The sequence below is a fragment of the Mercenaria mercenaria genome, chromosome 12 (assembly GCF_021730395.1).
Source record: "Mercenaria mercenaria strain notata chromosome 12, MADL_Memer_1, whole genome shotgun sequence".
Lineage (NCBI taxonomy): Eukaryota > Metazoa > Mollusca > Bivalvia > Venerida > Veneridae > Mercenaria > Mercenaria mercenaria.
The window spans coordinates 43,803,489-43,817,456 of NC_069372.1; the positions used below are offsets into that span (position 1 = coordinate 43,803,489).

General features: G+C 36.3%; 1 protein-coding gene across 1 annotated transcript in view; it reads right to left on the reverse strand.

Annotated features, from left to right (window-relative positions):
• Positions 1-10,566: 10,566 nt before the first annotated feature.
• Positions 10,567-13,968, reverse strand: part of LOC123535042 (histone-lysine N-methyltransferase SETD1B-like) — a 41,079-nt gene continuing 37,677 nt past the window's right edge. The window contains exon 16 of the mRNA XM_045317564.2: positions 10,567-13,870. Coding sequence (XP_045173499.2) covers positions 13,697-13,870 — 174 coding nt within the window. The 3' untranslated portion in view covers positions 10,567-13,696. The remainder of the gene's footprint in view (positions 13,871-13,968) is intronic.

Below are 13,968 nucleotides of genomic sequence, written 5' to 3' on the forward strand. Positions count from 1 at the left end.
GTCCTAGCATCTAATGCTACTACAGCTTTCGAACCTTATCCAGGGTATATACCTATGTATACATGCGGTGTATATTCCGGTAGTTGGGGCTTGAACCAAACTGAAAACCATCTAGATATGATCAAAATACGTGTAGTGAAATATCTGTTTGAACACCATCACATTCTATGACCTCTTAACCAGGTATCCGATCTTGGTTTCAAAGGGTAGAACCCGTAACTGCACTCTCATTTAGGGTAGATCTATATCCCCTTTTCATATAGGCTCAAACTGGATTGAAATCATCCCAGACTTAAACATGCTTAAAATATTGATATATTTAAAAGCCAACATTGTCCGCTCATCTTACATTACCCTCTAGGGACAACAAGGTACCTATTGCAATGGCAGTTAATAAATAACGCACACTTGACGTAATGATCAGTAAAACTGACAACATTATGGAATTTTAATCAACGATGCTTTGAATTTTCATGAAATGCATATGTCTTTCAATTAGATCTGGTACAAAACGAAAATTCTCAGCACGTACTGATAAAATACATATTTTGCAAACGGTGCACGGACAATCTTTGAGATGAGTTTTGAAAATATTTCAGACCACGATGCTATGATTTAAGGTATAAGCAATTTTCAACGATGGTTATTGACAAAACGACAACGATATGATACAAATTCACCTAAACACACGATGAATTTTCAATAAACTACTGCACTGTTACTATTTTCAGTCAATGAAAATATGCCAAGACAACGTTACGTAACGTTTTAAAACAAGGATGACTTGAACTTTCAAACTACATGTACGTTTCGCTGATTTTTCAGGCAACGTTTCGGCTGATTTTCAGACCATGTTCAAATATTTCAGACAACATTTCGTTTTGTTGAATTTTCAGACAACAATTTTCAGACAAAGTTTCGGTGATATTTCAGACAATGATAAGAAGAATTTGTTACCACTGAAATCAAGCCTATTTTCAAACCATCGACACTGTCTTGTTTTGTTTATCTATAGAAGCTATGAGTTTTCACATCTATGCTAACATTCAGTGGCACAGCTTGAAAACAAATGTTTGGCGATGTTTAAGAAGTCAGTCGTAGTGCCAAAAAGTCAAATATGTAACATTTAAAGCCTTAAACAAATACATTTAGATTTATTTAAACGAAAGGAAGCCAAAATGTACTCAAAACATATAGGGATATTTAATGACTTTCAGAGTACGGGGATAACAGGCTAAATGCTAACCATACAATAAGGACGCCACATAAAACCACTTGAAGCCTCGTTATCAATAACATGAAACCTTACACTATGTATGCAGTAACCATACCCTCTCTCAAATATTTTACGTCCAAATCTTTTAGCAACTAATACATTGTTTAAATGTACTTAAAACTTGTAAATATTCAATGTCCAGTGTTCGTAACTGCAATCAAATACAAATAAATCTACTTGATGAGAGATTAACAAGAGAATTGATCGAATGATGATCACTAATTTCTCCAGCGAGCGAAGACATGTTTTTTTTACTTAAAGGAGTTGAGTAGCATTAAGCCTCACTTTTCAAGTCACACAAAGAAGTTCGGTTACCCAGAGGCTCTAAAATGTTGACAATGATCCGTCTAAAATCCAGTTTTGTGCTTAGAAACAACAAAAAAAAAAAAACATGCTTCGAAACAATTGATCGAGGCATAAGAACGGCCAATCAATAATCAGTTGCTTAGAAACAATCAATCAAACGCTTAGAAACAGCCGATCAGATGCTTAGAAACAGCCAATGAGATGCTTAGAAACAGCCAATCAGACGCTTAGAAACAGCCAATCAGACGCTTAGAAACAGCCAATCAGTTGCTTAGAAACAGCTAATTAGATGCTTAGAAACAGCCAATCAGATGCTTAGAAACAGAAAATCAAATGCTTAGAAACAGCCAATCAGACGCTTAGAAACAGTCAATTAAATGCTGAGGTTCAGGTCTAGTCCCATAGATTAGCTTTATGGAATCATTTAAGAGGTGACAGTGTACAGTGGTACTTGGCCGGACTGCGACACGAGGATTCGTGAGTTCGGGCCCCAACATTCCGACTGAAATAAATATATTTCGGTTAAGAATTCAGTCGCGTATAGGTATTTTACACCTGGCACGCTAAAGTTGAAACTTGAACGTCTCCCGCACTGTGCAATATCCTCTAAATAAAAATATACTAACACTCTAGAGGGGTCGCCCATAACGGTAATCGGTTGCGACTAAAAAACAGCTTTGCACAGAGGCGACAGTCTTACTGGTATAATAATGAATAGGTTGTCTGAGGATTTTTCTTGGATATGGACACACTTACTAGGTATAGAACCAATATACTACTAAATTGATTTAATACTAGTGGCCTTTGTTGGGAGGATGATTTTAGCATATACAGATATCAAAATATTTATGTATCTTGTTCTTACATTGATTCATCGATTTTATTCCACTGTTTAACAGCGGTCTTCAAAAAGAAGTCTCTATACATAGCAATAAATGCATTTAGAAATATTTAAATTGAAATACTTGCTGACAAAAGTGGCTGTTTTTCTTTTTTAAAAGCTCCATAAATCTTGTCATATGAATAATGGATTCGTTACATGCAAAGCAGTATGGAATGGAGTCCAAGTATGGTGTTCAGTTAGCGACATAATCACAGACTGAACGATATACATATATATTAGAAATAAATAAGAATCAAAACAAGTTTGCATGATTTTCTCGTGTGTTTTTGTCCTAATACGAGGGCTCTTCAAAAATAACGTAGACTTTTTCTCTAGCTTTTATATACTTTAATGAAGCAAAACAAGAAATATATCATATTAATTTGCTATCTTTCTACTAACTGCACTGCAATTTTGACTTGATTATCACCATGCATTCAGGAGTTACGCCTCCTCAAAAACAGTCACTTACATGGACCCGGCGCACGGCAATATATTTCAACGACGTTAACGACGCCGTGCCTTCATCGTGATGCTTTCATTAAGTTTGCATTAATTCATATTTGTAAATTTATTTCATAAATTTTCATAAGCAATACTTAAGTCATAAAAGTTGTTTGGTTAGAATACTAAAAATGTATGAACACTTATGACACGCATTTCGGACAGGGTACTCAACATGAGTACTTGGTCTTCATCTACGGCGTCATACATTGGCGTTAACGTCCATTCGCAGTTTTTCCTTTTTTCTCCCTCCATCTTCGCTGTCTTTAAGCAATTCTGGACTATTTGAGAACCGTTTGTACCACTTGAAGATGAAGACACAGATGAATAAACATTTTTGTTGCGTCAACTTTATTAGTTGATGAATTTCAGTTGCTGTTCACCAAAATTTCTCCTAACTAAGCAACTGTCTTATTATCGTATGCGACATCACTAAACAGAACTACAGTTAACATACATTCAATATCAAAGCATGCGTGCGCCACTTTGGCATATTTTGGGGCAAATAAGTATACTATTAGCTCGAACATAGGGATCAAATTCATATCACGACAAATCAAAAAGCGACTGCGCCGGTTATGCGTAGGAATAAAAACAATCGACGCGCTGCGCCTATCAGCAAAAGTGTTACAAAAAAATGTTTGACCAAATTACAGAAAGATTCCGAATTACAACGATATATTTCACATTATTATTTACACAATATGCAACATTTGACAGCAAAAGTCTACGTTATTTTTTAACATCCCTCGTATATGCGCTGTCAATGGGATAGCAATCGATTTTTTTTTTTGTGAAATTCTAGATCTGTAAGTATGGTCAAAGGGTCATGGCACTTTGTAACATTACAACTTTGCCTATTAAGCCATAACCCAAATCATAAAATCCTATAGTCGTGTCCAGTCCAATCAAGTGGAAGCTTACACAGCTCCCACGAGTACCGACACACCTATTTCCAAGAAGATATCGTGACATAAAGCAGTTTAAGGCGACTCCATTGCTCTAAAAGAGTCACAAAATATGCCATGGGAAAACCAACATAGTGGCTTTGCGACCAGCATAGATCCAGACCAGCCTGCGCTTCCGCGCAGTCTGGTCAGGATCCATGCTGTTCGCTTTCAAAGCCTATTGCTATTAGAGAAACTGTTAGCGAACAGCATGGATCCTGACCAGACTGCGCGGATGTGCTGGTCGCAAAGCCACTATGTTGGTTTTCTCATGGCGCGGCTCATATGTGTGTACTGGTCTGAAACATTCAACGGCGTCTTTCAAATTGGCGAAAGCATTCGAAAAAAAATGCATTCGAAGCAGACACCATGTTTTATAAAGTAAGAGAGGACTTCACGTATTAAATCATTGGAGACGTCATAAAATACACAAGGCATAGAAAATGAAGTTACATAAATCGGCAGCCAAAGAAGTCATCGTTCCCTTATGCAGTCAAAGAAAACATCTGGGCATGAAACAGTCCAGATGATGTGACCTTAAAGCAACCAAAGAAGATGGCTTTGCCTAAAGCAGTCAAAGAAGATGGTATGGCCTAAGATAGTCGTACGTCATTGGTATGGCTAAAAGCAGTCAAAGAAGATGGCAAAGTATAAAGCAGTTAAAGAAGATGACATGGTCTTAAGTAGTCAGAGAAGATGGTATAGCCTAAAGCAACCAAAGAAGATGGGAAGATGGCATGGTCTAAAGCAGTCAAAGAAGATACCACGGCCTAAAGCAGTCAGAGAAGATGGCATAGCCTTAAGCAACTAAAGAAGATGGGAAGATGGCACAGCCTAAAGCAGGCAAAGAAGATACTACTAACGGGAAAGAATAATAAAATATGGCAAGGCCTAAACTTACAAAAAGTAGTCAAAAATTTTGCATGACCTTAGACCAGACAAAGATGTCGTGGCATAAAATATCAAATAAAATGACGTGACCTTCAACCGTCACAGAAGAAGACGAAACCTTCAACAACAGTTAAAGAAGATAGCTTGGCCTATAGCACTCGAAGAAGATGGTATGGCTTAAAGCAAAGAAGATGGCATGGTCTGAGGCAGTCGTAATGATGACATAGCCAAGACAACATGGTTTAAAGTCGTCAAAGAAGATAGTATGACCTTAAACAGCCAAAAAAGATGGCATGAGTTACAGCAGACAAATATGATGGGATGGTTTAAAGCTGTCAAAGAAAATGGTACGGCCTAAAGCTGTAAAAATGACACAGTCTAAAGCAGTCAAAGAAAATGGTATGGTCTAAAGCATTCAAAGATGACATGACCTTAAGCAGACAAAAGAGCTGACGTAATCCTTTAACAGTCAAAGAAAATGGCATGGCCTATTGCAGACAGAAAATGATATGGCCTATTGCAGACAAAGAAAATGACACGGCCTATTGCAGACAAAGAAAATGACATGGCCTATTGCAGACAAAGAAAATGACATGGCCTATTGCAGACAAAGAAAATGACATGGCCTACTGCAGACAAAGAAAATGACACGGCCAATTGCAGACAAAGAAAATGACACGGCCTATTGCAGACAAAGAAAATGACATGGCCTATTGCAGACAAAGAAAATGGCATGACCTAGAGCAGTCAAACAAGATAGCATGGCCTACTGCAGTAAAAGAAGGTGGTATGACCGAAAACAAAGATGACATGACCTCAGACAGTCAAAGACGACAGACAAAGAAGATGACGCGATCTTTAACAGTTAAAGAAGATGGCATGATCTAAGACATCAAAGAAGACAAGGCTTTTACGCTGCGCTTGCCCGTTGTTGTTGTTGTTGTTTTTTCAAAGAAAAAGAATTTTATTTAGACTGTGCGAGAGTCTAGAAGACCTCCTGCATTAAAGTAATCAAAGACTGAATTAACGCAGACAAATAACTTTAGGGGTAAAAAACGAAGACTTCATAGCCTCAGGCTTTTACAATTATCAATTCAAGACACTTACAGACTCTGCAGTATCGTGGGAAAGCTGTGTGCAAAGTGAGTCCATAGTTATTGACGAAACTCCAATAAATAGATAAAAAAAAACAGAATATAAAACTATTGATGCACTTTTCATACAATAGATGGATTGTGTATATACACTTTTTTGAAATTAAGCTTTTAATAAAAAGGTATAATTTCGTTTTGACACTGTTTACGTAGATTGAATTCAATCATTTCATTTTGCATTGAAATACTGAACCTGTCTTCCAACAGCATTTCAAAAGATATTTCCTTTGTAAACAAAAACCAAGGAATCATATTTACAGTGTAAGAATTTATCAATGTTGATATATAAAAGATACTTAACATATTCATTCGCCATTAAAAGTATCTATAAAGCGAGTTTACGATTACAATTGGGTGAATCTATGATATTTCAATTGGTTTATATTTTATTTGTTATTTTGATTTTTTAAATACGAATTTCTGTAATAGGTAAATCGTGTTGATTAATACCTTTCGCAGATAAGGAAACAGTGCGCGACTTTAAAAATCCTAAAAAAATCGCAGCCTATATAATTTGTTATTTACATTTCTATATTCTTAAGTACAGGAACACAAAGTTTGTGTCAGTAAAATACGTTACAAAATCTAGTTGTAAATTATATTTTGTAAAACAAATATGCCTAAAATTTTCTAAAAACAATAGGAACAAGAGAATCGAATGGAAAAGAAGCAAGCCAGAGTGTCTCTTTTATAATATTAAAAATTAAAAAATAAACAAATATTTAAGCATCTTACCTTTTTACCAACTGTATCAACATTTTCTCAATACATTTCAGGCTTGAAAGTCGCATTAAATCGGACAATTGCCTTCAATTACTCGACGCGAAATAATTTCCATTTGATTGTCGCCGCAATTTTCCCTTTTCGAAGTAAGTAATAATCTTGATTAATTTGCCTGATCGTATTAGTAAATTAGATATAAACGTATTGATTTCACTCTCTTCTACCGGATATGTCAATGCTTAATCTTCATCTCTATGTCCGTGCTTTTCATGACTTTTTAATGCCGTCTGCTGCAACCGGAAGATACAGAGCGGGAAGCTTCTCGATGGCTTATAGGCGCTGTCGTGTTAAACGTGTCTGTAACCAACGCATATGTCATGTTTATGTTGCTTAACAACTAATAATGCATTCAGTTTGCATAATGATATCCGACATGGGATTTGAAGCAACATAATATTTGTTGTCCCTGTATGTCTTGCGACCCGCAAGCTGTCATTTAATGTCTTTTATTTGTTTTCTACGGTACAATATATCTATTGATTTTTAATTTGACAAATATGCTACAGTTAAATAATAAAATTTGTTTCCTGACTTCCCTGCCATGTGCTTTTGTAGTAAAATTGTTTGCATTTTTGTTTGCACACTCGGCAACCGCCCCTTTGGTAGCGACCATCTAACAAATTACCATGCTAGGCTCCAAATCCTGTTATTTAGAGTGACAAATTATTTGATTCGCCTGAATCCATTTCGTATGTGAACAACACCTTTCACACGGCTTATTTACACTGCATGAAACGAAGAGAAACCACTTTCAAAAAGAAGCACGTGTCTCCGAGGCAAGTATCAACTATATACTATGCACAATGGAACATGGTCAGTATTTTGCATATCTATGCCACACCTCCACCACATACATACTTTGCATATTGAAAAAAATCATAAGACGCCTACAACTCTGCAAAAAACATTTAACCAGATATGAAGATGACCAGCGCAGCTAGCTCTGACATCAGTTCTTCATACCAAGTTTGGTACAGACAAGAGCGCATAGGTTAGTAGATAGTTTCGTTTGATTCGATCCGCTCCGAATCTCCGCAAGTTCGGCATAGCTCTGTGACGACCTGGGAACAATGGTAGGGCCTCTGGTATGCGAGAATGTATTTGAGCAGAAAGGGTTTTTTTTTTTAACGAAGTTACATTACCAAACATAGACATTAACATGAACAACTGCCCGCGAGATGCTGAATATTTGAGCAAATTCGACAAACACCACTGGCGGATGGCTTAAGAAAAATGCGTTTTTTTTTCCTTACAGATCTGTTCATAATTTTAAGAGCACTATATCAACTTTTTTCTGTATTTTAGAAGGGCTGCAAGAAACTTTTTCTGTTTTGATTTGGCCTTTTACGCCGTTGCTATGACGACGGGTCGCGGATGTATCAGATTATATTTGCTATATTTGCAATAGTAAATAATTAAACATGCATTTCCAGAACCCTTTTCAAAATCAGTCAGTGAAACTTCTCTAATTAATAGAATAATATCGACAGAGGACTTCGTTTCATAATGACTGGTTTGTAACTGTTAATTGGAACATATTATCGCAATATTATAATCAAACCGCTTTTGTTATGAATATATCAATCATTGTAACTAAAAGAGGCCGATTATTCTAATTTTTCAAAGGTAGAGACACCGGGTATACCAATTTGTGCGAGAATGATGCTTATTTATTCATTGGTTTATTCATGAAATGTTGATCACTGCACATTTATCAAACCACAGGCAGAAAACGCTGATCGTTTTTATTTGAATTGATCGGGTTGACATTTCCAGCGTCAGAAACTAAATCACTGTATGGATGCTTCCAGTGAAGTTGGTTCAAGTTTTATGCACGTGTGACATTTTTTAGAAAGACAGATTGGCATCAAAACGCTCACCTGACCTTACCCCTGAATGCTGCAGACCATCTCAAATCTATATATCTATATGCAAGAATGCTACTGAGCAAGTTTGATCAACTTAAATCCAGTTGTATACAGAAGGTCATGTGAATGTTTTTATTTTTTACACTATTGTGGTTTTCATGTACAGAATCGCAGAACCGTTTGACGATATTTAAGAGGGTCTATTAAATGATTGTACAGACTGTATTTTGTGAAATATCATCCTAAACGCATTTCCATTTTCAGCTGTTACTATCACATGGCAATTGTGCGGAACTGCCCCCCTTGATGCATTCAGTAACTGCACAAGGAACAGAAATTATTTGGTCACTGTGCGCTGGACATTTGACGTACTGACCTCAAATCAATAATTACTGGTCATTTACCAGTCATAAGTGACCTCTGTAACAAATTTGATCTTAAACCAAAGCATTCTCTAGTTATTTCGCAAAAAAAGTTCTACTGTTCTGCGTCAGTGTGACCTTGACCTTTGACCTACTGATCTCAATATCAATAGGGGTCATCTGCTGGCCATGATCAACCTCCCTATTAAGTTTCATGATCTTAGGCTCAAGTGTTTTCAAGTTATTGTCTGGAAACGGTTGAACTGTTCCGGGTCAATTTGACCTTGACCTTTGACATACTGACCTCAAAATCAGTAGGGGTCATCTACTGGTCATGATCAACCTTCCTATCAAGTTTTGTGATCCTAGGCCCAACTGTTCTCAAGTTATTGTCCGGAAATGGTTTAGTTGTTCCGGGTCACTGTGACCTTGACTTTTACCTACTGACCTTAAAATCAATAGGGGTCATCTGCTGGTCATGATCAACCTCTCTATCAACTTTTGTGATCCTATGCCTAATTGTTCTCAAGTTATCATCCGGAAACTGTTTAGTTGTTCCGGGTCACTGTGACCTTGACCTATTGACCTCAGAATCAATAGGGGTCATCTACTGGTCATGACCAACCTCCCTATCAACTTTCATGATCCTAGGCCAAAGTGTGCTTGAGTTATCGTCTGGAAACTACTTAACTGTTCAAGATCACTGTGACCTTGACCTTTGACATACTGACCTCAAAATCAGTAGGGATCATCTGCTGGTCATGACCAACCTCCCTATCAACATTCATGACCCTAGGCCCAAGCGTTCTTGAGTTATCATCTGGAAACCGTTTAACTGTTCCAGGTCACTGTGACCTTGACCTTTGACCTCAAAATCAATAGGGGTCAACTGCTTGTCATGACCTACCTCCCTATCAACTTTCATGATCCAAGGCCCAAGCGTTCTTGAGTTATCATCCGGAAATTGATTGGTCTACATACCGACATCTGCAAAACAATATACCCCTCCTTCTTCAAAGGGGGGCATAATAAAGAGGTAGAGTAGAAGAACTTTATTAACGAGAGCTGTCCGTAAGACAGCCAGAAGCTGAAATATTACCCTAAATGTTAAAATATCTATAGTTTCAATCCGGCAGAAGAAGTTCAAAAGGGGATATAATTTGGCAAAATACATGTCAGTTATGGGACTTGATGCTATGACCTAGTTTTATCAACCTGAAGACAAGAGTTATGGGACTTGATCCTGTGAAGTTGATTATTGACCTAGGAAAAGAAAAACTATGTTTCAAAGCTATATGCCTTTAAATGAAAGTTACTTGCATGCAAAACTTTAACCAAGGTGCGACGCAGATGCCAACGCCAGGTAAAGTACAATAGCTTGGACTATTCTTTGAATAATCAAGCTAAAAATTACCATTCAAGGGTCATAACTGCAATAAATAAGCTTACCCACCTTGGTAGTGAAACTTCAAATGAAGTTCAATTGAAGTTAGGGCGGTAGTTGCTGAGATAGAAAGGCAGAAGCATGAAATATTTTGATGAAGATTTATATACATGTACACTAATAAAGTAAAATAAAGTAAAACAAACTCTTTATCTTAATTTCATTTATTTAAATCATTTTTTTATAATGTTTACTGTTTTTTTCCAAACACTTCCAAAAATGAAGTCCACATACACATTTTTTAAATGGAATTTCATTATGAAATTTTTCTAGCACAAGTGATATATATAAAAATCTTCCATTATTTTTGGAATTTATTGTAAAAATTTACACGTTAATGAGCAACATTTATTCCATAACATCCGTTTCATAACAGAAATCAACTAACTGTACAGTTATGTTAAACATAAAATCAAGGAACCTAAATAAACATGGATATAATACTTCTTTTTACATATGAGCCGTGCCATGAGAAAACCAACATTGTGGCTTTACGACCAGCATGGATCTAGACCAGCCTGCGCATCCGCCCAGTCTGGTCAGGATCCATGCTGTTCGCTTTCAAAGCCTATTGCAATTAGAGAAATCGTTAGCGAACAGCATGGATCCTGACCAGACTGCGCAGATGCGCAGGCTGGTCTAGATCCATGCTGGTCGCAAAGCCACTATGTTGGTTTTCTCATGGCACGGCTCATATATGTATCATAAAAGCATATTCTCGCAATTGGACAGACAAGTGAGAAATCATGAGATTGCGACTGCCTTGGTGGCTAATTCTTGCAAAAGTCAAGACAGTAATTGCATCAGATTATTCCATTATCGGAGATAAAACTATTGCACTCCCACTCCACAAAAAAACCCTAGTAAATATTACTGGTAACTGTCCAAAAAGAATGCCAAGGATTATGGGTATTTAGAGTTTTGCTCTTGTTTAAAGATAAATCCAAAGTTACAAATCCATGTTATTTAGGTCCTAGTTATAACACAAGAAAAAATACAAGAACTGATCAAACATATTACAAAATGTGATTCACATATAAATAACCACTGACTAAATATGTTGAATTAGTAAGATACAAGTATATTCATTTTCCAAGAACACTATGTACCTTCCTTCCTACATTCAGTATCCTAATAATTCAATTAGTATTAAAAGTTGTATTCCCTAAAAACTCATGTCCAAATTTTAGATTTTGCCAACATTTTTGTAAGTTACAGGCTGATGTAGGGACCGGGTACCAGTCAGTATCCGATACCTATCACTTCAGGTAAAGGGTATATGATAAAGAACCAATTCAACTGCAAATTCCCAAGGAACTAAACAAATGGGCCCAAGACTGCTACGTTAACAGTTGCTAACATAAATTTTTACCCGAAGCGAACTTCAAACATGTTATCTAAATGTAAAGTTACTGCCTACAGCATACAAGCTGATACTTATATGTACAGTCAAACTTCGTTTGCTCGAACTTGGATAATTCGAAAACCAGCTCAAACTTATTGTCAGGTCCCACAGAAATCCCTATGCTGCATATTATTTCAGTGGCTCAGGCTACCCAAAACTTGAAAAAAAATTGCCAGTCTCGTTGAGTTCAAGCAAACGAAGTCCGGCTGTACTTTTTACCGCATACATAAAGCATATAAAGCAAAAGCAATCTGCTTACCAGCAGAATTTTCAAAATATCAGGAATATTTTATCTTCAACAACTTCAATGAAAGTACATTTAATCTCCTGTTTAAAGAGACAGATAAAGTTTATGGCAATCCAAATATTTTTGATATGAAAATACTGCTTCTTCTTATTGCACAGATGTGAATTCATACTTCTGTTGAAAATGAAAATGTCAAATTTAACCAGTAACAGTTGGCAACTTTTTAATACATTAAAGTCAACACACGGGACAAATGATTTTAATAAGTAATGGTTAACACATGGGACAGATGCTTTATAAAGAAAAGAAACTAATGGCCCCACTCCAAACCCCCAAGGTTATACTTCAAATTTAACCAGTAAGAGATGATACAGTAACTTTTTCATACCCTAAGATTTATAACACAGGACAAATTTATGCTTTATCAGAAAAGGAACGAATGCCCTAACCCCCATCCCAAGGTTGTAAAACTGAATTTGGGGACCTCACTACAAATTCCAACATGGCTGGTGGATTCCGAGCTCAAACATGAAATTGGCTAATGGCAAGGTTGCATATTAGAGAATGGTCTCCGACCTCAGTCTTCTGTGAGAAGTGGTTTCAATACATAGCTTGTATTAATCATAGGTTTGAATGTACAGGTTTATGCTAAATTTTAGCAACTAATAGGCTAGTATTCAACAACATTTGAAGTCTAAAATTGAGATTTAAGACATTAAAATGCTAAATTTTCTTTTTGCCCAATCATTGTAAAATTAGCACAGATAGTAATGAAACTTTGCATAAATGTGCAGCTACAAATTTTAAACATGCTACGCAACTTGAATGATTCCATTCTGAAGACTAAGTTTCAGACTTTAAACGTTCAACCTGATGAAAACAGCCAGAGGTCTGGACGAATACTATTTACTGAAATAATATGTCTTTTAAACAAACAAAAATTGAAGCTATCCCATACAGGAAATTATAATAAAAATCCTACAAAAATCTTCTTTTTTTTTTTTTGCAAGAAAATTTGTGTACATCAGAAAAATATTTATCATGTGTGACTATTTTTATATTTTGAAGACTCTATTTCTGTACATAAAACTAGTGGAATTGTCTATAAAGTACATTGGTAGTGATATTCAGTATACTTGTACCTTTCACCTACAATTACAGAAATAAAACTGCACAGTTAAAATTTAAAGAATGTCAAGTGTTTAAATGTTCAACTTTGAACAATATTAACCCTTAGCCTGCTGGTGGCAAGTGATTCTGCCTTTGCGACCAGTGCAGACAAAGATCAGCCGGCACATCCGTGCAGTCTGATCATGGTCTGCACTGTTCGCCATTCAGTCAGTATATTTTGGTAAGCACCCCTTTTAATAGTTAATGGTACTGTCCAAATTGATTGACAATTTCATTATAGAAATTTAGCAGGGTACGGGTTAAACAAAGTAGGAAACAGTCTTCCACTTTCAATAAAACATCAAACACTGAACCCTGATCAAACTGTAAACATGTATTTGTCAGACTGTATTTGCATTATTTTGCAATCAGGAGAAGTGATCTTTCTGACCATTCTGTAAACTAGACTAGCACTATTACAAGATGTAATACACATATAACACAGATTTTTGTCTTTCAATTAAGTGTTCCTCGACAACCTGCTGCACCACACAAACATGGAATTTTCTCATCTTCAATGGGAAACTTGTAATCGTATGTGATTTCTTCGTTCACATTGATGTCGCGGCGGGAATATATCACAATTTTCTTCCTGTTCTCTACAGTAATCACTTTGGCATAACAGTTTGGCTGAAATACATGTGAATAAAGTAAGTTTTTGTGAAACGACAAAGTAACTTTTTGTTGTTGTTGTTGTTGGGTTTAAGTCACAACAAGATATTTCAAAC